Source organism: Artemia franciscana, chromosome 2 (genome assembly GCF_032884065.1).
Source record: "Artemia franciscana chromosome 2, ASM3288406v1, whole genome shotgun sequence".
Taxonomy (NCBI): domain Eukaryota; kingdom Metazoa; phylum Arthropoda; class Branchiopoda; order Anostraca; family Artemiidae; genus Artemia; species Artemia franciscana.
Genome location: NC_088864.1, coordinates 10,107,603 through 10,131,832, shown reverse-complemented (window position 1 = coordinate 10,131,832; position 24,230 = coordinate 10,107,603). Strand labels below are relative to the sequence as shown.

Below are 24,230 nucleotides of genomic sequence, written 5' to 3'. Positions count from 1 at the left end.
GATCACAACTTGATGAATAGTTACTTTTCAAGGAATATAAAAACACGAGAGATGAGCTTTAAACTCTTTACAGATTAACTTTTTTTTCTGTTATTTTTCAGTCACATTTTGTAATGTGTAAAGCACACAGCTTCTCAAAGTGCATATACATTTATAGGTTATTCCTCAAGACTTACTGCATCTTTTACAATATTTAGATACTACAAAAACATTTCTGGAGGATATTTACAGTATACGAATAACTTTATGTGATATTATTTATGGTGACTAGCCATTGCAAACACTAATACTTCTATAAACTTTCCGCAGTGTTACCCCCCCCCCCCCACCGAAAAGCAGATCATAACCCGTGTCAACCCCTTTATTAGTCCCCTCCCTTCCAAAAGGTCCCACCATGAGTCACGTTCAAGAATGTAATAACTTTCGCCACACTACAAAGACATCAATAAATATACATTCCTATAAACACAAACCCATGCATAATTCTATAAATAACACCAAATGCGAACATATTTATCTCTTTTTTTTCCACAGCCCACATACTCATAAATAAACACATATTTGCTCTTAACTATCATCACCCTTTTCCCCAATGATTATTCTATAAGGTTATCCTTTGGGACCATTTTTGTAGTCAGAACCTTGGTTATTGGATACTTTTAAATTTGCAAGATCCAGGTCTACCAAGGGTCTCGATCAATCTTGCATAGACTAACATTTTGAATCAAGAGCGGCAATTTCTTTACTTTTCCTCAAGGTATCAGTCACAAAGTTTTTCTTTGTGGCGTGGCGGACCAAAACCCTATCGATCAAGGCTGAGCCTACGGAGGCCCATTACGTCCGCGATGACGAGTCAGATATATGATAGGTAAATTATCCGTTTAGGATTGAATTAATGACTTCTTTATAAAAACCTCATTTCGGAATAATATTCTTGTTTTTATCCCACTTTCGTTGTTTTTATTCAAGGAGAAAGGTAGGGGCCACGCCATTTTAGGAGAGGGAGGCGAAACCAAGGAATGAGACCTTTTGTGGCACTAAATAACAAAAAGGAAGGGGTTATGCTTGTGATGTTTCACATTCTGTGGAAGAAACTCCGAACAACCAGCCCCCCCCCTAGAAAAAAACTTCTCTTTTACAAACCCAAAAAGTGTGCAAGATAACCAGACTGTACTAGATAATGAGTTCTAGAAAATATCCTTTGAATAGGAAAAAGAAAAAAAAATACTTACAAATACTGGAATCCATAGGTTTTTGTAGAACAGGAGGCTCGCCCCATCGCTGCATTACATCTAGATAAAAGATATGTTGATAAGAAGAGGTACCAAATGCCCCAGGCAAACTAGTATATATATATATATATATATATATATATATATATATATATATATATATATATATATATATATATATATATATATATATATATATATATAATATATATATATATATATATATATATATATATATATATATATATAACATATATATATATATATATATATATATATATATATATATATATATATATATATATATATATATATATATATATAATATATATATATATATATATATATATATATATATATATATATATATATATATATATATATTATATACACATACAATGCCATATACAATACAATAGTTTTGTTTCCGTCGGAATAATGTCAAACAGTTCGTGTTAACAAATTTTAAGAAAGGAGTAACTCGGCACAATAGTAACCGAAACGGTAGAATTTGATAACAATAGATGCATCAAAAGAATTGCCCTTTTTATGCTGATTCTAAATATATAAAATTCTTCAAGTATAATGTTACCTATCAAAAGAAAAAAAAAAAACTTAAAAACTTTTTCGAAGGCTGACCAATGGTGTGTTGCGCAGGTACCGACCTTATAATTCAATGCCTTCGGCCTGTTTTTTTGAAAAGTCGCAAAACTCCCCGAAATTCAAGCAATCTTATTAAAAATCAGACCATCAGATTCAGCATATCAGAGAGAACACTATAGAGGTTTCGAGCTTCTATCTACAAAGAATTTTATTAAAAAAAATTTGCCAGAAGAAAGATCCGGGATGCGTGTTTATTTTATTATTTTTCATGGTGATTATATCGAACCAATGCTCGCAGAAAATCGAAAAAGGGCTTATAAGAACGGAAATCAAAAATTCCTAGAGCCCTATCAAAGTGACTAAGAAGATTGGAGCGCAACTAGTCTCTTTCTCAGGCTCCTTTTTCCTCGGAGATAGCCATTTGATTCAGTTGAAAAGTCCAATAAATATGCCTTTGGGGATGGCAAAACCCCGCATAACCCGTGAGGAAAGGGCTGTAGGTTGTGCAATTTCCACATTGTTCACATATAGTATTTATCATCGTGAAATATACGAACATTTTCAGGGGGGAGGGATTTCCACCGGGACAGTTTTCCGTGGGGAATTTTTCCAGTAAAATTTACACACATGAAGAGGGAGGGAAGGAAATTTCCTGGCATGATTTGAGAAACGGTCGAAACAATATCCTCTCCTCAACCCTCACTTTTTAAGCGAAAGTTTGACCTTCTCTCACAATTCTTTAAGAAAAACTACTCTAACACAATGGCAGATAAGTTTGAATGAGAAGTATTTATAAAGAACTTTAAGACTTTCGCGTAAAGAGCGAGAGTTGGGGAAGGAGTTGCAATTCCCCCTAATACATGGAATAATTTCTGTCCGTTTTAAGTTTTAATTTGCTCCTTGTATTCAATTGAAAACAAACTTTTTTTTTTAATCAGTACGATGTAAAGACAGAAAGGAACACACAAACAGCTTAACTAGATCTAAAGGGCTGGTAGAAAATGGCAAGTAAAGACATATACATCGTAGGTTTTAAAAGGTGACCAAGAAATTTGTCAAGCTTAGTACAGCAAGTGTTTACAGAATGAAGACCAGTTTAGTACAATACAAAAACGAAAACTGTCCTATCAGGACAGACATCAATGGTCCTATGAGTCGCGAGCAGGAGAAAGCTAATCAGCCTTTTTTGTTCGGTTGAACTCCTTAGCTAAACTTTAGCCTTCTATGTGCGGGGTAGCTTCTTTTGATGTAGCAGTACTTACAGGCAACGCAGCAAGAATAAAACTTAAATACTTCGATAAAAGGTAGAGTTGCATTCTTGGTGACGACACAGCACAAGACGGCCTTTCTGTGACCTGAAAATATTCCCATTCGCTGCATGACAGCTCAATAACTTTTTCAAGTTAATACTCCATTTTCATGCTCATGGGGTCAACAGAAACAATCTCAGAAGGGGCAAAGACGCAGCGATGTGACATAAGATTCAGTTAAGTCCAAAATGTTGTTTCAGTTGTAATATAAAGAAGTCAAGAGAAGAGATATAGATAGAAGTTCTATTGTGAGCAAGTACATCAAGATCATCCGGACGCATAATCCTTCCACATCTTGTTTTTGGACTAGTAATCTCAAATTATTGCCACCTGGCTAAGCTTCGTTGAAAATGAAACCAAAAACGGAAGCAACTTTTTCTGGCATTTCTTTTGTTCTGGAACTGACAGTATCACCATGTCTGCAAGTGGTAGCCAAATCACAGTTAACCGACTGAAGAATCTTACACAATGAAAATACCGGGCTGAAAAAGATATTTGGCACATCGTCACTTCGTCAACTATTACTATTCACAGAGTGGAGGCACATCGTCAACTATTATTGATTCATTGTATTGAGCAACAGTGAAACTTATTTGAGACGTTTTGGGATTGCTGATCGCTTCACGAACTTCAAGAGGAAGCATAATAGGGCGATAGAGCTGAAGAAAATACAGAATTGTATCGTGGAGCTTTAATGCAAGTTAAGTTTGTGTGGACATTTCAATCAAAAAGCGACCAATATCAATTGGATAGTTTAGACAAGTCAAGCGTTGACGATTTAATAAAAGAATAACCGATGTCATTTGGGACCAATAAAAGCAGACTGATTGGTTGTGTACTTTTTCGTGACTGTAGGCCTATATTCATCAATTGAATTGGATGTGGAAATTCATAATATAAGTCACCGTTTCAGCATCTTGCAATGCCATAGGTGAGGATGAACAATCTGCAGATGGCCCACCTTAACTCCTTAACATCAGAAATAATTATTCCTGATTCACCTGAGCGAGAAAAAACAATTAATATTATTATTTCCCTTCTATCTGTAAATATATATATATATATATATATATATATATATATATATATATATATATATATATATATATATATATATATATATATATATATATATATATATATATATATATATATATATATATATACTAGCTGTTGGGGTGGCGCTTCGCGCCACCCCAACACCTAGTTGGTGGGGGCGCTTCGCGCCCCCCCCCAAGCCCCCCCGCGCGCGTAAGTCGTTACGCGCCATAATAGTTACGCGCCATTGTAGTTGTGTCCCTATGTCCCACCTGTAAATATAGATAGATATATATATATATATATATATATATATATATATATATATATATATATATATATATATATATATATATATATATATATATATATATATATATATATGGTTTTAACTACGTAAAACTTGCGAATATACAACATTCTTTGCTGTCCCATTGTCTTTGCATATAAATAGATTGTCAGGTTTACCGACTCTTGAACATGCAACATATAATGGTCCATGGGAAAACAATCTGTATTCAGATCTATACCTCATGATTCTAATGATTGCCCTTGAGCTTTGTTGATGGTGATTGCTAATCGACCATTCCCTGTCCCGGTGTCCCGGTCGTCATTTACATCCCCCTGTTTCCCCCGGTGTCCCCGTTGTAGTTGTGTCCCTGTGTCCCGGTCGTCATTTATATTCCCTGTGTCCCGGTCGTCATTTGTATCCCGGTGTCCCGGTCTGTATATACATTCGTTTTTTAGTTTTGTTTTTCTCCTTTATTTTTTTCCTTTTTTTTCTTTTTTAGCTTATTTAGATTTTTAGATTTTTTAGTTTTTTTATTAGTTTTTAGTTTTTTTTTCTTTTTAGTTTTTTTGTAGTTTTTACCTTCTTTTTAGTTTTGTTAATTTTTTTTTTTACTTATGTCCTGGTCGTCATTTATACTCCCTGTGTCCCGGTGCTTTGTTGATTGCTAATCGAACATTCCTTTTGTCCTGGTCGCTTTCTCTTTGAGTGTCGTCATTTATTTTTTTCTTTTTTAGTTCTTTTAGTTTTTACCTTTTTTAGTTTTTTTTAGTTTTTTAGATGAAATTTTTTTTTAGTTTTTTCCTTTTTTTCTTTTTAGTTTTTTATTGGTTTTTACCTTTATGTTAGCTTATTTTTCAGTTTTTTCCTTTTTTTTTTAGTTTTTTTTTATTTTTTATTTTTTTTTAGTTTTTTACCTTTTTTTAGTTTTTTTAGTTTTTTTAGTTTTTTAGCTTTTTTACTTTTTTTATTAGTTTTTAGTTTTTTTGTAGTTTTTGCCTTTTTTTAGTTTTTTCAGTTTTTTTTTTAGTTTTTTATTGGTTTTTACCTTTATTTTAGCTTATTTTTCAGTTTTTTCCTTTTTTTTAGTTTTTTTTAGTTTTTAGTTTTTTTAGTTTTTTACCTTTTTTTAGTTTTTTTAGTTTTTTTAGTTTTTTAGCTTTTTTATTTATTTTTATTAGTTTTTAGTTTTTTTTGTAGTTTTTGCCTTTTTTTTAGTTTTTTTAGTTTTTTAGCTTTTTTATTAGTTTTTAGTTTTTTTTGTAGTTTTTGCCTTTTTTCAGTTTTTTTAGTTTTTTAGCTTTTTTATTTTTTTTATTAGTTTTTAGTTTTTTTTGTAGTTTTTGCCTTTTTTTAGTTTTTTCAGTTTTGACGTCACCTGATCCAGTTTTTTCAGGTGACGTCACCTGATCCACGATCCACAGATCCACAGACAACTTATTTTTATATATATAGATAGTTTTTTTTTTTACTTATGTCCTGGTCGTCATTTATACTCCCTGTGTCCCGGTGCTTTGTTGATTGCTAATCGAACATTCCTTTTGTCCTGGTCGCTTTCTCTTTGAGTTTCGTCATTTATTTTTTTCTTTTTTAGTTCTTTTAGTTTTTACCTTTTTTAGTTTTTTTTAGTTTTTTAGATGAAAATTTTTTTTAGTTTTTTCCTTTTTTTCTTTTTAGTTTTTTATTGGTTTTTACCTTTATTTTAGCTTATTTTTCAGTTTTTTCCTTTTTTTAGTTTTTTTTTATTTTTTATTTTTTTTAGTTTTTTACCTTTTTTTAGTTTTTTTAGTTTTTTTAGTTTTTTAGCTTTTTTACTTTTTTTATTAGTTTTTAGTTTTTTTTTGTAGTTTTTGCCTTTTTTTAGTTTTTTCAGTTTTTTTTTTAGTTTTTTATTGGTTTTTACCTTTATTTTTCAGTTTTTTCCTTTTTTTTTAGTTTTTTTTAGTTTTTTTTAGTTTTTAGTTTTTTTAGTTTTTTACCTTTTTTTAGTTTTTTTAGTTTTTTTAGTTTTTTAGCTTTTTTATTTTTTTTATTAGTTTTTAGTTTTTTTTTGTAGTTTTTGCCTTTTTTTAGTTTTTTTAGTTTTTTAGCTTTTTTATTAGTTTTTAGTTTTTTTTTGTAGTTTTTGCCTTTTTTTAGTTTTTTTAGTTTTTTAGCTTTTTTATTTTTTTTATTAGTTTTTAGTTTTTTTTTGTAGTTTTTGCCTTTTTTTAGTTTTTTCAGTTTTGACGTCACCTGATGCAGTTTTTTCAGGTGACGTCACCTGATCCACGATCCACAGATCCACAGACAACTTATTTTTATATATATAGATAGTTTTTTTTTTTACTTATGTCCTGGTCGTCATTTATACTCCCTGTGTCCCGGTGCTTTGTTGATTGCTAATCGAACATTCCTTTTGTCCTGGTCGCTTTCTCTTTGAGTTTCGTCATTTATTTTTTTCTTTTTTAGTTCTTTTAGTTTTTACCTTTTTTAGTTTTTTTTAGTTTTTTAGATGAAAATTTTTTTTAGTTTTTTCCTTTTTTTCTTTTTAGTTTTTTATTGGTTTTTACCTTTATTTTAGCTTATTTTTCAGTTTTTTCCTTTTTTTAGTTTTTTTTTATTTTTTATTTTTTTTAGTTTTTTACCTTTTTTTAGTTTTTTTAGTTTTTTAGCTTTTTTACTTTTTTTATTAGTTTTTAGTTTTTTTTTGTAGTTTTTGCCTTTTTTTAGTTTTTTCAGTTTTTTTTTTTAGTTTTTTATTGGTTTTTACCTTTATTTTTCAGTTTTTTCCTTTTTTTTTAGTTTTTTTTAGTTTTTCGTTTTTTTAGTTTTTTACATTTTTTTAGTTTTTTTAGTTTTTTTAGTTTTTTAGCTTTTTTATTTTTTTTATTAGTTTTTAGTTTTTTTTTGTAGTTTTTGCCTTTTTTTAGTTTTTTTAGTTTTTTAGCTTTTTTATTAGTTTTTAGTTTTTTTTTGTAGTTTTTGCCTTTTTTTAGTTTTTTTAGTTTTTTAGCTTTTTTATTTTTTTTATTAGTTTTTAGTTTTTTTTTGTAGTTTTTGCCTTTTTTTAGTTTTTTCAGTTTTGACGTCATCTGATCCAGTTTTTTCAGGTGACGTCACCTGATCCATCCACAGACAGACAGACAACTTATTTTTATATATATAGATATATATATATATATATATATATATATATATATACTAGCTGTTGGGGTGGCGCTTCGCGCCACCCCAACACCTAGTTAGTGGGGCGCTTCGCCCCCCCCAAGCCCCCCCGCGCGCGTAAGTCGTTACGCGCCATATTAGTTACGCGCCATTGTAGTTGTGTCCCTGTGTCCCACCTGTGAATATAGATAGATTTATATATGTGTTTCAAACTTCGTAAAACTTGCGAATATACAACATTCTTGGCTTTCCCATTGTCTGTGCACATACAAAGCCTTATGTACTAATAATGACGTCATATGCAAACGCTCTCTTTACAAACAAACAAACATGCATACACACAACTCGTTTTTATACAGATAGATAGATAGATAGATACAATACAAATTAACTGCGTAAAACTTGCGAATATACAACATTCTTCGCTGTCAAATTGTCGCTGCATATAAATAGATTGTCAGGTTTACCGACCCTCGAACATGCAACGTACAATTGTCCATGGGAAAAACAATCAGTATTAAGATCTATACCACATTTTTCTAATGATTGACCTTGAGCTTTGTTAATGGTGATTACAAATGCTAATCGAATTGGGAATTGCAATCTTTTAAATTGAAAAGGCAGATCCGTTGGAATCATGGGAATGCGAGGAATAAGAACAGCCTCACCCTCAAAAGCCCTGTCAAGATTGTGGCCTCTATTAGGTTTTCCATTGTTTTTTTTTTTACGGCAAGTCGCGTGCCATTGCAAAGCTTTGGTGGGTTGATATTTCTTAAAAGTATTATTGGTACGCCTATTTTTAGTTGTAGCACGTGTGGTGGAAACCCTGAAAGATCCACGGAATTTAAAAATTCAGATGGATAATTAACCCCTTCATTTGGTTCCAAAACTGTGTCGACTGACTTGTAAAGGACTGCCTGGTCTCGAATCTTGGTCAAAACAATATTGTTGATTTCGTGGACGTCTATATTTTTGGGTGCAAGAATCGCTCTTTCACTTAGCCATTTATTATTTTTATAATTGTTTAGAATATTCGGAAATACTTTTTCAATCAATTCATTTTTGGAGGTCACTAAATTACAGAAATCAGCAGGTAGTTGTATACGTCCTGAAATTGAGTCTACTGGGAGCTTTCCGTTTCCAATAGCTAGCAATTGATCTAAAAATGTTTGACCAGAGTCATCGTTTTGCAATCGGACACGCATATTTGTAGTTAATTTTAATGTTTTTACGTGTGCCCATAAATTAGAATTTTTCAGGCAAGCATTCATTTCGTCTGCAGGGGTTGATCTCGGTATTATAGGTAATGTTTGCCTGAAATCTCCCGCAAGCAATATTAATGTGCTGCAAAAGGGTTTCGACTTCCCTCGCAAATCTTTCAAGCATTGATCCAGAGCCTCGAGCGATTTTTTGTATGCCATTGTGCACTCATCCCAAAATAATAAGTTTGCATTGCTGCAATACTTTACCCATCCCAGATGATTTGGAAATATTGCACGTGGGAGTTTCTGTAGAATGCAAATTCAGAGGCAATTTCAAAGCGGAATGAGCAGTTCTTCCACCAGGCAGCAATGTTGCGGCTATTCCGGACGACACAATTGCCAACGCTATATCATTTTTTGATCGAATTGATGCCAGAATCAGTTTTATCACAAACGTTTTACCAGTACCTCCTGGCGCATCCAAAAAGAAAATTTCTCCAACGTTGTTATCGACACAATGCATTATCGTATCATAAATGTCTTTTTGTTCCGACGTTAACTTGGAAATGTTATTTTGTACATACGAAAATAGATCACATTCTACACATGTCAAAACAGCAGCGATACGGTTAGGTGAAGGCATTCCCAAATCCTGAAGAGGTTTGTTTGCCATACGTACGCACAAATCTTCTATAATAACTAAAGTGTAGTTATAAATTCCTGATGTAAAATCAAAAGTCATATCTGACGTCTCTAACTGTTTTCGATGGAGTATATCTTCGGACATTTTTGACTTATATTTTTCCCATAACTCTGTAGGAGCTGATGGAGAGCAAGTTGTTAAAATGATGCCAAACAATGCGCGAATTTGACTTGGAGTTGACGTTTCGCACGCGTCATTGATGCAGTTATCCCAGTGTTGGTCATTCTCCAATAAATTCAGAGCTTGGCATGCACTACGGTAAGTGTCATGTATAGTACCGTTTACAGTTCTCAATTACTCAAAGGATGTCGGACCAGGTACATTCACCAAAAGCAGGCGTAGAAAGAAGCATTCATGTTGATTGGGGTGAACGGTGTAGAGTCTTCCTATCGTGGTATCTTCGAAGATGGTAGGTTGGCCGTCGACTGACTTACCCTGTTTTCGACGTTCAAATACTTTATTTTTAGTATTCCACGTGTAATACGAAGGCACTTCAGTATACAGCAGTTTTTTTGCAAAAGAATCATTTTTGCAAAGCGAAAAGAAAGCGGTTAACTTTGTATCCGGTGGATTCAGGGCTCTTTGTTGCACGTTGGTTTCCGAGAAATAAACACGTTGACCATTCTGTAAATGTACCGCTAAGTGAACAACAGCTGGACTACGTTCATGTATCGGAAATGAAAGAATTCGCCAAACAGCTTCATTACTGCTTATGTATCTTCCAGCCTGATATTGTACGATTTCGTCGATATCTTTGATTTCGGGCTGCAAGCCAAAAACTGCCATGTCACTGCCTTTGTTGACGTATTTACATATGTATTTGATTGCCTTTACGGAGTTACATTATTCAACGTTTATGTGTGCATTAAATGTTTTTGATAATAACGGGGAATATGGAACAACCCACTGGTTATCTACTTCGATGGTGGTACCGTTACGCTTCTTTATTATTGCTGTTTTACCGCCCTCTTCAGTAGATCTTCTTCTATATTGTGGGTAACCATCATTGCCAGTAATTGTGTTAGATACTAAAAGTCGAGGATATTGCTTTGTGCACCTTCCTTTGGCCATGCATGGTGAATTTTCGTTCAGTGCACCGCAAGGTCTATGTATCATGTTTTTTACAATAATATCATGTAACCCCTTATCGACATTTTCATCAGGTATTTCAGCGGAAATCACATCAACAATTTCGTTCGAAGTAATTTTTTTATGTAGCCAGATTAGTATATGTGTGTGTGGCAAACCTCGTTTTTGCCATTCCACTGAGTACATCCAGCATCGCACTGACCCAAACACTTCAAGTTTTACTATGTAGTTTATCAGTGATTTCAACTTTTGCCGGAAGACACGGGCCGTAATGTCATGTCTATGAACCGCCGATTGTCCTTGAAGTAAAAGCTGCTGTATCTCGTCCCAAGATTGATTACATGTAAATGTAATAAATAAATCTGGACGACCATAGAGACGAACATACGCAATAGCATCTTGAGCATATTCATGCATATGACGGGGACTGCCAGCATATGACGAAGGTAAAATTGTTAATCTTCCCACGTTTGTGGAATTACCGTCATTTACAACTGCATCTCGCAAATGAATGTATTGTTCAGAGCGGAGCTTGGTCTGATTCAGGCGGATATATAGCAAACGTTCTGATTCAATTTTAGCATACATATCAACGACGTATTGGTGAAACAATTCACGGCATTTTAAAATATAATTTTCTTCATCCTGCCGAATCATTAGTCTATAGGAATAATAATGCATTGCACTGCATTTCTTATTCATTTCTTTGTTAGTGGCTGGATTCATCAATTTAATATTAAAGTGATAGCCGTCGGCTCCATCCCAAAAAATGATAGGATATTGTAGGGCATCGTAGCATCGATGAGTTTCAGCAATTCTTAACAACTGAGCGTTTCGCTTATGAAGAATAATATCTCGAGGTAAAGACTGATCACCGACCATAACGATTGCCACTTCGTCGATAGTTGGAGGATTGTATCTACGCACATGTTGGCCAGGAGGCGTTTTGTCAGCGGAAATAACAATTTTATGCGTATCAGTAGGCATCAAATCGATGGCTGTTTTGAACAGACGCACTAAATTATTATTTTCGTGGAAAAGATGTTGCAATTGGGAAACGATTGTCTTTTCAACTTTGGGAGAAATTTCGCAACGTGCATTCAATTCAGAATTTCTATCACTGATGAAGTACAATTGTAAAAATTTATGATTCTCGCCTGAGAATGGTAGAAGGGACCCTGCTCTATGATAAATTTGCCCTTTTAATTTGAAAGTAGACATAAATTGATCTGGATTTTCGATTTGGGCTCCAAACGACGTCATTTGGAAACATGAGTTATATTTTCTGATTTTTGACAAAAAACGCTTAGATTCTGACGTAGTTCCAGTAAGGAAAGTCTTCAATGGCTCTGGTGGTGCAGCCAATAGAGGAAGTTTAACTTTTCCTGAGGCGCAACACATTCCCATTGTTTCACCATTGAATTTCAAGGCCTTGCAAAAGGGACAAATTTTAGACATAGTCCCGATTTGAACACATCTACTCAAGCTATAATCATCGACTGGGCTGTACCTGAATGCCAGGCGATAACTTTCAGGTTGCTCTGATTCCTCGGCACGCTTTCTTTTCTTACTTTCTCTATCAGCAGCAAGCCTGATTTCTTGCTGTTCTTGTGATTCCTCGGCACGCCTTCTTTTTTCACTTTCTCTTTTAGCAGCAAGTCTGGTTTCATGTTGCTCTGGTAGTTCCTCGGCATGCCTTCTTTTTTCACTTTCTCTTTTAGCAGCAAGTCTAGTTTCGCGTTGCTCTGGTAGTTCCTCGGCACGCTTTCTGTTCTTTCTTTCTCTATCAGCCTCAAGCTTGTTTCCTTGCTGTTCTTTTGATTCCTCGGCACGCTTTCTTTTCTTACTTTCTCTATCAGCCTCAAGCCTGTTTCCTTGCTGTTCTTTTGATTCCTCGGCACGCTTTCTTTTCTTACTTTCTCTATCAGCAGCAAGTTTTTTGGCAAAGACTCTTTGAGCATCTTCCTCAGCTGTTGCTATTGTAAGTTCATCAGTCATTTTAAAGTTAAACATTAATAGACTTCTACGTGAACGCATGTCTTAAATATCTTTAATGACGTCACCGTCATAACAAAAATGACGACAACTAACTTCATGACGTCAGTCAACACACAAACATGACGTCACCCGACAGATAGACACATCCACAGACAACTTATTTTTATATATATAAGATATATATATATATATATATATATATATATATATATATATATATATATATATATATATATATATATATATATATATATATCTCGCTAATTTGAATTTGCAGTACCACGATTTTTCTTCGAATTACGTGTAGTTCGAGTTATAGAGATAATTCAAAATAAAATTCGACTTATTAGAGATAAAAGAAATAAAAACTCGAGTTACAGACATTAAAAGATCACTAAATTTATTGCCTAAAGTAACTACAAAGTTAAGTTTAACTTTATTACTGTAGTAATTAAATAAAAAAAAACAGGTTTTTTAACTGAAAGTAAGGAGCGACATTAAAACTTAAAGCGAACAGAAATTACTCCGTGTATGAAAGGGGCTGTTCCTCCTTCAACGTCCCGCTCTTTACGCTAAAGTTATTTACTGTTTAATAAAGTAAAATTGAGAGAAAGAGTCAAACTTTAGCGTAAAGAGGACATCATATTGACCGTTGGCGAGTCTTGTTAAATGTAAAGCGGGAAAAGAAAACTTCTGCATTTTTTTTTCAAAAAATGAACGTTATGTTTTCTCGATACTTTTGATGTATCTTAATCACGTTTCATTTAAAGAATGAAAATGCATCATTTTTTTAAAGATATTATGTCTTCCATGATAATTCTTTCGTGAATTTTATTTTATGGGCTCGCTCCTAAAGTACCAAAAACACACAGAAAAAACAAGCTTTGCCCCTGGACCTATTTAGAACTGCTCATACCCAAAACCGCGATCTGCTAAGATTGTTCCCTATGTCGTTTCAAAATCATGAATTTTTTAAGTAAGTACCATATTTTTGTTAGTGTTGCCTCATTGACCCACTACTTCCGCGACTAATAATTACTCATTGCAGCTCCAAGCCGCCTGAAGCCAACACAGCTGCATACGCTCCTCCATCCCAATCTTTTCAAAGCTTCTCTCTTTACCCCCTCCCAAGAAGTTCCAATATCCTTTTAATCATCCCTTACGATCTTTGCCACCTCATTAGGAGGCCGACCTGCTTTTCGTTTGACCCTAGTTGGATGGCCCAAAACGACGATCCTTGGCAATCTGTCAGCCTTCATCTGGAAAACGTGTCTATCTCAACCTTTTTCTTATTAAAGGCCGTTTTCTTATTATGTGGCTATTATTAAAGCCACATTTTAGGCACAGCCTGTTGTTTGATGTACAGTCAGTCAAACGGATATCAAAATTACCCTTCACAATTCCTTTGGAAACACCTAGTAAGTCCTCTCCCGTCTTCTGTGGTGCAAACGTTTCAGAGTCCTGCTTGACCACTGTCATCGCAGTTACTTCTAATTTTTCAATCTTGGTTTGCAGACATTACTTTCTTCTTAACTTTTTCATCTGTGGAAAAACACTTAGCTATTCTACTTTTTAACCTTCATTGGATCCACGACCTTTACTCGTAACATAATTAAGATTAATCAAAATAATAGTTACTATTCCTGAACCAGCTTCAAATGGTGATCCTTCTTCTCTTGGCTGTTTTTTTTAAATATATTTTAAAGTTTTCGGTTACTGTGAGCTAGAGTTTGTTCTTTACTGTGTTGCCCCTAAAGGGAACTATAATGATACCCAGGTAAGTAAAGTTATCTGCTTCATTGATCTTCTTGTTACCCACCATAACCTTTTCATACTTTTTTGTTCCTATTGTATGAGACTTAGTCTTCATAAATCTGATTTTCCAGCCTATTCTAGGACCCTGAAATCTCAAAACCTCCAAAATTCACTCATTTTGCTAAGATTTGGTCTAGGACACTCAGATCATTTAATAATCTAAGTCTAGGACAGTTTCACATTTCCATTTGATTCCTTGCCCTCCCTTACCCCATTGCTTTGTTCCTTTGGAACAATCGATGTAAATAGGGATAAAATACCATCCTACTTAACTCCTCATTCAATTTCAAAGCAACCAGTAGCCTTATTTCCTACCTTGACCGCAGCAATATTGTTCTCATACTTTGGGACTAAATCACTTTAATTTATTCATCTAGTTTACCATACAGGGTACAGTATCCATAGAAGATCTTAACCAAAGCTATCGGCTGATTCTAGCAACTGCTCATAATTTATAAAACTGAGGACTACAAGTGTTTGGTGATTCAGGCACTTCTCAATTAGTAATTTAAGAATGCAAATTTGGTCTATGCATACTCTTCTCTCCTAAAACCACCCTGATCTTCTCTTAAAACTTTTTCTACAATATCTCTTATCTTCCCCTTTCAAAAATTTCACATTCATAGTCTTCAGTATTTTATGTCAAACTTTACCACTGCCATATTTCAAAACTTCTTTACCACACAATCGGCCAACTTTCACCAGCGGAAGGAGACAATGCAAGGCAATTTTTTTAAGGGTTGAGGGCTAGAGTAAGCTGATTGAGGTGACAAAACCCAGCTAGAATAATCTAAAGAATGATCGCCTTGGAGCATATGTTTTTTGAAGATGGTAGCTGTTCCGATATAGGCTTTTTTTGTCAAAAAATACGAACGATTTCCGCTTCAACGCCAACATTTTTCGCTTACGATTTTTCGCCAATGGTTTCCGCATCAATGCTTTTCTTAAAATAAATAATACTCATACCTTTGAGCATTAGCAGCAACTCCACAGAAATAAAATCAGAAATCTCTGTTACTTGTCCGTGAAGTTTAACAAACATACTGTTTGTCAGTGTCTCTCACTGACAGCATGTGGGATGCACCGGCGAGGTAGGTTATGTGTGGTAAGCACAGTGAACAATAAATCGAGGCCAGATATTTCCTGGAGTAGCGTCCGTGATTCAGCACTACAGACACATAAGCATATTTACTGGCGGTAGTTGTTTGCTTAACTAATGCTTGTCTAACTTTAATGATTGTTTCTGAAATCGTAATACCGAGATATCTCAGCTCCGATACCATAGGGACAAAATGATCTCTGAAAGTGACAGAATCACTTTGTGGTGCGTTAAAGGACAAAAATTCACACTTATCAATTTTGATAGAAAGCCCAATAGATTGAAAGTCACTTAGGATTCAATTCAGGTCGTCTCGTAAGTCTGCTTTGGATCTACTGAGCAGAGGAGCGTCATCAGCGAATGCCAAGTAAGAAAGGTCAGTACAATGCAATAGGAGAAAGGGCGAGATACGGTCCAGAATCCTGGAGATTGCATGTTCGAAAATAAGAGGACTAAGAACGCTGCCTTGCCTCACACCTCTTCTGTTTTTTGCAGGATCTGAAATTGTACCTTTCCATTTGGCCAACACAGTCGAATTTCCGTAACAAAATTTCAGAGTACTAACTATGCTCGAACTTACTCCATTGTGCAGTAGAGCATTCATTGCTTGCATGTGATTGACGCTATCGAACGCTTTCGATATATCAGTAGTGCACATATACAGAAGCGACTTATTTCTTTCCGAGTCCATAAGTACGTTAGCCAGAGGGCGACGAGCCTCCGAGCACCAGAGACCTTTCTGAAATCCTAGCTGATTGTCCCCGAAGCGTCCAGTATCAAGCTCAGAGAAAATCAAAAATTCAAACACTTTCCTCAAGATGTACGGTACTGTTATGGGTCTATAAAATTTGCATTAGTTTGGATCTTTTCCTTTTCTGGCGATAGATGATACGAACCCTTTCAGGAAAGAGTTGGGAAGAAAACCCCTGGTGATGCACATCTGGAACATAAGCTGAAGATGGGAATAGAAGCATTCAGATAAGTGCTAGAGGTGTTTTATTGAAAACCGTCGCTGTCTATCCCATTCTTCGCTTTGGAAAGTACTTTTCTGACAGCTAGCTTAATGCTCTCAAGGGAAATGGTAACAACACAATGCTGCCCTGAGAAACGTGCGAGCCAGCTGGAAACTTCCGTTTCATTATCATAGTTATCCATATTTTCGTCTTATTCCGGCTGTATGTGATACAATCTGGAGCGTTCACACAGAGCACCAACATGAGACACGTTTTTATAGTTGTTCAAATTTTGAAGCCCTAACTTCATTTTTAATGATAAAACATAAAATAAATTAAATAAGGAGAAAGTCGGTTTCCTAAAAATTCAGAGCAGACGAGTTCTTTTTCATTTTTATTTCGTGATTTAGTTTCTTTATTGTCCTTAGACATCAAATGAAAACAAGATTAAACTGATCGCGAGTTTGAATAAATCAAAACAAACGAAAGAAATACAAAAGTTAAAGATTTGAATCGGGGGGAAACCTTAGTTTTCCTTTTTGAAAAATAAAAATTACCTAGATACATATATTTTTGTCAAAAGTAACGTTTAAACTTCAGAGTACATAATGTTCAAACAGATTATTTCACTTTTTTTTTATCAGTATCATCATTTATGTTGCTTTAAAAATAAGCCCAAGAAACTAATGCGAAACTTTACTTAAAAAGCCTCAACAGCCTTTATGATCCGTATCAATAACAGTGATGACATCTAAAATTTCAAGACTAGTGCAGCAGCTGCGTACGGATTATACACTTTTCACAGGTTCAGCCAGCGTTTCAAGAAGAAGGAATTTTGACTCACCTGACATTGTAGTTGACGTTACAACCTCAGAAGTCGCAGATGACATAGAGACTGTGGAAGATTTAAAAGAGCTGGGAAGGCGTATTGTACTAGGAACTGGGGGCGGTGGATTCGACAGACCTAAAAACAGGTCAAGCTTCAAACTCGACGCCAACATCAGGGATGATGACATTTTCACGTTAACATACATGGTAACGACAGTAATGACAATAATAACATATTTTTAAATTTCTTTGTTGTTTATGAGTAAAAAGGTCTACACAGCTATTGGTGACTTTGAGTGAAATTTAAGTTGGCTTGAGAAATGCAAACAAGAAAAATTAAAAACTTTTGCGTTCTTTCCATAAATAATATCATTTAAATATAATTTCTGCATTCTTTATATAAATAAATAAAAGAGATCTCAAGGCTATTGTTAACTTTTAACGAAACATAAAATAAATTCTAAGGAAACAATGATTTGCTAGAACACGTATTTATGAATTAGGAAATAAATAACTTGCGGAAAGCTCGTAAGCTTTTTTCTTTTTTGAATCCTGAAAACTATAATTTTAAGCTTTTCTATGGAGTTTTGGACCATTACCACATTTCCATCAGTATTGCCACATTAAATTATGAAAATTAATATACAAAACTAATTCGTAAAACTTGCCAACGCTTTTCAATCACAAAAACAAACATTAACTGTCTGTTGATTAATTTACAACTTCAAAGGAAAGGTAAATCTTCTTAATCTGTTTAGTACCATGTTTTATTAATGTCTTATTTTTTTGCTGACTTTTCGCGCCACGTTTCTGTATTTTAAATTGGCACCAACTACTTCTAAAAACTGAAAAACTGCACGTGGAGGTCTATTTCATTGGATTTTTCCCTACTGTTTTTTTTAGATATATAGTAGTGATATATAGTTGTTGAGACATATAGTTGTGATATATATATATATATATATAGGTATATTAGTTGTTGAGATATATAGTTGTGATAGATATAGATATATAGTTGTGATATATATAGATATATAGTTGTTGAGATATATAGTTGTGCAAACTGCTGCTCAACAAATCCAAATAACAAGATTTCCTTCCTTGGTACTTCAATCTTTTTCGTAAAATTGTCTATTTATATATTTTAAGCTTTAAATATGATCATGAACAAGGCGTATTTTTTCTCAAGCAAATTGATACGAGATACTTTAAGAATCCTGAAAGTTTAGCACAGAAACCTAGTGTGGTAGAGTGTGGGTAAAATTATTTGGATAAACCATAGATTTTTTTCTGGGGTCTCACAAAAATTTATGACTAGGCACATCATGTCTTTCTTCCCTCTCCTAAGGTATAACGTCTAGAGTGCATTCTACCCACATAGAAAAGGCACATGAAGACGGCTCAAAACAGGACATCTGGAGTATTTTAATATTTTTGGCCAAAAAAGCCTGCTTGGTGAAAAATACTTCTAATTCGTGAAACCGAAACTGGAATTGATAGTTTGATTAGATTTGGAATCAATCACCCAACGTTTTTTTATGACTATTTTGAAATGCACTTAAAAAATGATTTCATTTGCAAATCTAAAACACTTGGATTGAAATTTAACTATTGAGCCACGCGTTAGCCGATTTGGTTGATTCCTTGTACAAACTTAGTTGCCTTAACAATAGCTAGAAAACAATAAAAACACAACAAGATGCATAAACAGTTAACGAAAGCGACAAACCAACTGACTTTCAAAACAGCACTACACATACAAATAAATTAATATTTTAAATCATCCAAAAATTTAACTGAATTGCAAAAACGAAAGTAAACACGAAATAAAAATCCTAATATGAAGCATCGGTGGCATGAATTAAATGATATTGTCTGTTCAATACTACTACTACTACTAGCAACAACTCACCGCAGCACCGAGTCGCCTGAGGTCGACACAATTACGCACGCTCCGCCTCCATCCCAATCAATTCAAAGCTTCCCTCTTTACATCCTCCCAGGAAGTTTCCATTTCCCTTAAATCTTTTTTAAGACATCCTCTCACCCCAACCGTGGACGACCTGCTTTCGGTTTAGCCCTAGACCGTTGGCCTATGGTTATGAGATAAGATCGAAAATTCCCATACTGTTAAGAATAGGCCTAATTTTGAGACACAATTCCAATTTGAGAAAATTCCCCAGTGGAAAAAAACCAGCAGAAAGTCTGTCCCTCCCCCCAACCAGAAGATGTACGCATTCTTCCCAATAACAAATACTATGCGTAAACAACGGGCAAATTTTATAACTTAAAGACCTGTCTCCTGGGGCTGTGGGGGTAAGTCAGCCTATCCCCTGATGTAAGTCGGCAGCAAAATGTCTTTTTTTATAACCCTACTTTAAAAGACACCTAGATCTTTCAACCTTTCTTTTTTTCTGGTCATAAAAACAACAGATTTTGCATAGAATACTTGACAATAGCCCTTTTTGCACAACAAAAGGCAGGTACAAAGAACAGGTTTCCAAAACAGAGACTATCGATAGCGCACTGAAACTTATGTTGGGTTACAAAGTTTTACTTCCACAGTTGCAACAAAACAAAACAGTCATGGGTAATGAATTCTCAATTTTATTATTTTTCCTTCACCCATAGCTATTAAAACATAACTCATCACGCCGCAATACCAAACACCTTTACCTTTACCTCTTACCTTTAACTTATTAATTAGTCAACTGTGAACCATTCTATTATATGAATGAGGTTTTTGCAAAAATAATAACGTTTTTCCCTTACATGTAGTGCTCTATTGACAGTTATCCAATTAAAAAAAGTAAACATAGAATTAAAAAACAGACGCACTATTCATTGGCGTCAACACTGAATGAACGATCTGAAAAATTTTCATAGGTTAAAAATTAAATCCATATAACATGAACTTATGACACGAAAAAAAACAAAACACTATTACACAAGTATACATATTTGGCTAATAGTCGTTTTTAAATATGCTTCGTCTAATTCACAAAAGAAAATAACAATCCAAAAAATAACATCACCAGAAGGAAAAAGAATTCTTTTCACAATGCTAACTTTTATCCTTGTTAGTTTGATTCTATCAAATAAATAACTAGTATTTAATCAGAAGACTCAAGTCGTTACTAAAAACAGGCAACACATTCCAATATTGAAGAATAAATGTAAGACATAGTACCTAGCAGAGTACAAGGCATCTGAAGCCTAAGGTACGATTGTCGAGTCAAACTTCTTGCGATATATCCTGTTTATTAGGTCGATTATTAGCCTTACAAAAACAGAAAATCACCGAAACAAGCGACCTATTTAGTCCCTGTGGTACGCCAAGTTCCAGGGTTCATTTCTTATGCTGACTTTATAAATGAGACAAATATAAAACAAGTGTTCATCCTTATGTAAATCCATCCTTATGATATGCCTGGTTTATTATTTCTATTACTTATTTAGTGTTTTAAAAAATATATAAACGTTGAAACACCTGAATTTCTCAGCTGTTTTCGTACACCCTTTATTCTGGCCAATTCCCTGGCCCCAGACCGCTAGAAACTAGGGCATGATATGCCACTAAATACTGAACTAAAAACAACTGTTTTAGCAGGTCCATTATTTGGGTAGCAAACAGTCAAAGATTAAAGTAAACGAACTTTACTATCCTAGGTGAATTTTCCATCCTAATTTGTTTGAATCTATGACTTGCGTAGTTTTAAAAAAGAAGACGAACATTGAAACAAGTGAACTGTTTATTAATAAATGACTGAATTTTCATGACAAGTACAGAGACGTCGTGACTTGATTTTAGCTCACAAAAGAAAAAAAACGAAATGTAACAAAAATAGTCAAACAACAAAAAAATCATCTCTACGAGCTAATGAAAGCAATAAATCTTCTCTCACGGTACTAAGACAATCACAAATACGTTTAAGGTCAGGATATCCGACTTTCAGTAGAAAGACGAGGTATAATTATTTAGATAGTAGTTGGAACGGTAGGGATTTCCACCTAGAAAAAAATCAAATACTAATTCCTCAATCACTAAAATTTGTTAATATGAAGACAAACTATTTTTTTTCTTAAACTATACAAAAAAATACATAAAGTGGTTAGTATTTACTTGCCATGTTTTTCGGAAATAATAGTTAAATGTCAGTTAAAGAGTGTTCGAAAAAATCTCGTTTATTCGACATAGGAAATTGATAAAACAGTATGTTTGTTAAACTTGACGGACAAGCAACAGAGATTTCTGATTTTATTTCTGTGGAGTAGCTGCTAATGCTCAAAGGTATGAGTATTATTTATTTTAAGAAAAGCATTGATGCGGAAACCATTGGCGAAAAATCGTAAGCGAAAAATGTTGGCGTTGAAGCGGAAATCGTTCGTATTTTTTGACAAAAAAAGCCTATATCGGAACAGCTACCATCTTCAAAAAACATATGCTCCAAGGCGATCATTCTTTAGATTATTCTAGCTGGGTTTTGTCACCTCAATCAGCTTACTCTAGCCCTCAACCCTTAAAAAAATTGCCTTGCATTGTCTCCTTCCGCTGGTGAAAGTTGGCCGATTGTGTGGTAAAGAGGTTTTGAAATATGGCAGTGGTGAAGTTTGACATAAAATACTGAAGACTATGAATGTGAAATTTTTGAAAGGGGAAGATAAGAGATGTTGTAGATAAAGTTTTAAGAGAAGATCAGGGTGGTTTTAGGAGAGAAGAGTATGCATAGACCAAATTTGCATTCTTAAATTACTAATTGAGAAGTGCCTGAATCACCAAACACTTGTAGTCCTCAGTTTTATAAATTATGAGCAGTTGCTAGAATCAGCCGATAGCTTTGGTTAAGATCTTCTATGGATACTGTACCCTGTATGGTAAACTAGATGAATAAATTAAAGTGATTTAGTCCCATGTATGAGAACAATATTGCTGCGGTCAAGGTAGGAAATAAGGCTACTGGCTGCTTTGAAATTGAATGAGGAGTTAAGTAGGGTGGTATTTTAACCCTATTTACATCGATTGTTCCAAAGGAACAAAGCAATGGGGTAAGGGAGGGCAAGGAATCAAATGGAAATGTGAAACTGTCCTAGACTTAGATTATTAAATGATTTGAGTGTCCTAGACCAAATCTTAGCAAAATGAGTGAATTTTGGAGGTTTTGAGATTTCAGGGTCCTAGAATAGGCTGGAAAATCAGATTTATGAAGACTAAGTCTCATACAATAGGAACAAAAAAGTATGAAAAGGTTATGGTGGGTAACAAGAAGATCAATGAAGCAGATAACTTTACTTACCTGGGTATTATTATGGTTTCCTTTAGGGGCAACCCAGTAAAGAACAAACTCTAGCTCACAGTAACCGAAAACTTTAAAATATATTTAAAAAAAAACAGCCAAGAGAAGAAGGATCAGCATTTGAAGCTGGTTCAGGAATAGTAACTATTATTTTGATTAATCTTAATTATGTTACGAATAAAGGTCGTGGATCCAGTGAAGGTTAAAAAGTAGAATAGCTAAGTGTTTTTCCACAGATGAAAAAGTTAAGAAGAAAGTAATGTCTGCAAACCAAGATTGAATAATTAGAAGTAACTGCGATGACAGTGGTCAAGCAGGGCTCTGAAACGTTTGCACCAAAGAAGACAGGAGAGGACTTACTAGGTGTTTCCAAAGGAATTGTGAAGGGTAATTTTGATATCCGTTTGACTAACTGTACATCAAACAACAGGCTGTGCCTAAAATGTGGCTTTAATAATAGCCACATAATAAGAAAACGGCCTTTAATAAGAAAAAGGTTGAGATAGACACGTTTTCCAGATGAAGGCTGACAGATTGCCAAGGATCGTCGTTTTGGGCCATCCAACTAGGGTCAAACGAAAAGCAGGTCGGCCTCCTAATGAGGTGGCAAAGATCTTAAGGGATGATTAAAAGGATATTGGAACTTCTTGGGAGGGGGTAAAGAGAGAAGCTTTGAAAAGATTGGGATGGAGGAGCGTATGCAGCTGTGTTGGCTTCAGGCGGCTTGGAGCTGCAATGAGTAATTATTAGTAGCGGAAGTAGTGGGTCAATGAGGCAACACTAACAAAAATGTGGTACTTACTTAAAAAATTCATGATTTTGAAACGACATAGGGAACAATCTTAGCAGATCGTGGTTTTGGGTATGAGCAGTTCTAAATAGGTCCAGGGGCAAAGCTTGTTTTTCTGTATGTTTTTGGTACTTTAGGAGCGAGCCCATAAAATAAAATTCACGAAAGAATTATCATGGAAGACATAATATCTTAAAAAAAAATGATGCATTTTCATTCTTTAAATGAAACGTGATTAAGATACATCAAAGTATCGAGAAAACATAACGTTCATTTTTTGAAAAAAAAAAGATGCAGAAGTTTTCTTTTCCCGCTTTACATTCAACAAGACTTGCCAACGGTCAATATGATTTTTCATTAAATATGACACTTTTATTTCTGCTCCCCTGAATCCACAATTTGGTCGTGTTTACTTTGAATGGCGAAATGGGGGGGGGGACAAGTTAACATGAACTATAAAATGGGTGATTGAACTTTGCAGATAATACCAGATCAACTAATTCATTAAACTAAACAAACTATCGATATTCTGTCTTGATTTGGCAGGGGTGGCTGAAGCCAACGAGTCCCCCGCAGATCCGCCATTGTAATCATATGACGCAAGTTCTTACTTATGGTCTAGTTGACTAATAGTACAAATAAAGCATCTGGAAATACTTTTAAATAGATAATTATCAAAAACAATGATGATCGATGATAAATCCGAATTTTGATAATCAGTTAATCTAGGTTCTGATAGAAGTCGGATTTCACTCTGTTATCCAGATTCCACATTATCCGATAATATAGTACTTTTAAGCGGGCAAATATACGATTCGCTAGGACATCAAAAATGCTCAG

At 34.4% G+C, this 24,230-nt stretch overlaps 1 protein-coding gene across 1 annotated transcript in view; it reads right to left on the bottom strand.

Moving 5' to 3' along the window:
• LOC136034104 (B-box type zinc finger protein ncl-1-like) overlaps nt 1–24,230 on the bottom strand; it is a 120,459-nt gene that overhangs the window by 15,482 nt on the left and 80,747 nt on the right. The window contains exons 13-15 of the mRNA XM_065715238.1: nt 21,262–21,317; nt 17,323–17,545; nt 1,233–1,292 (exon numbers count right to left, since the gene is read on the bottom strand). Of these exons, the coding sequence (XP_065571310.1) occupies nt 1,233–1,292; nt 17,323–17,545; nt 21,262–21,317 (339 nt within the window). The remainder of the gene's footprint in view (nt 1–1,232; nt 1,293–17,322; nt 17,546–21,261; nt 21,318–24,230) is intronic.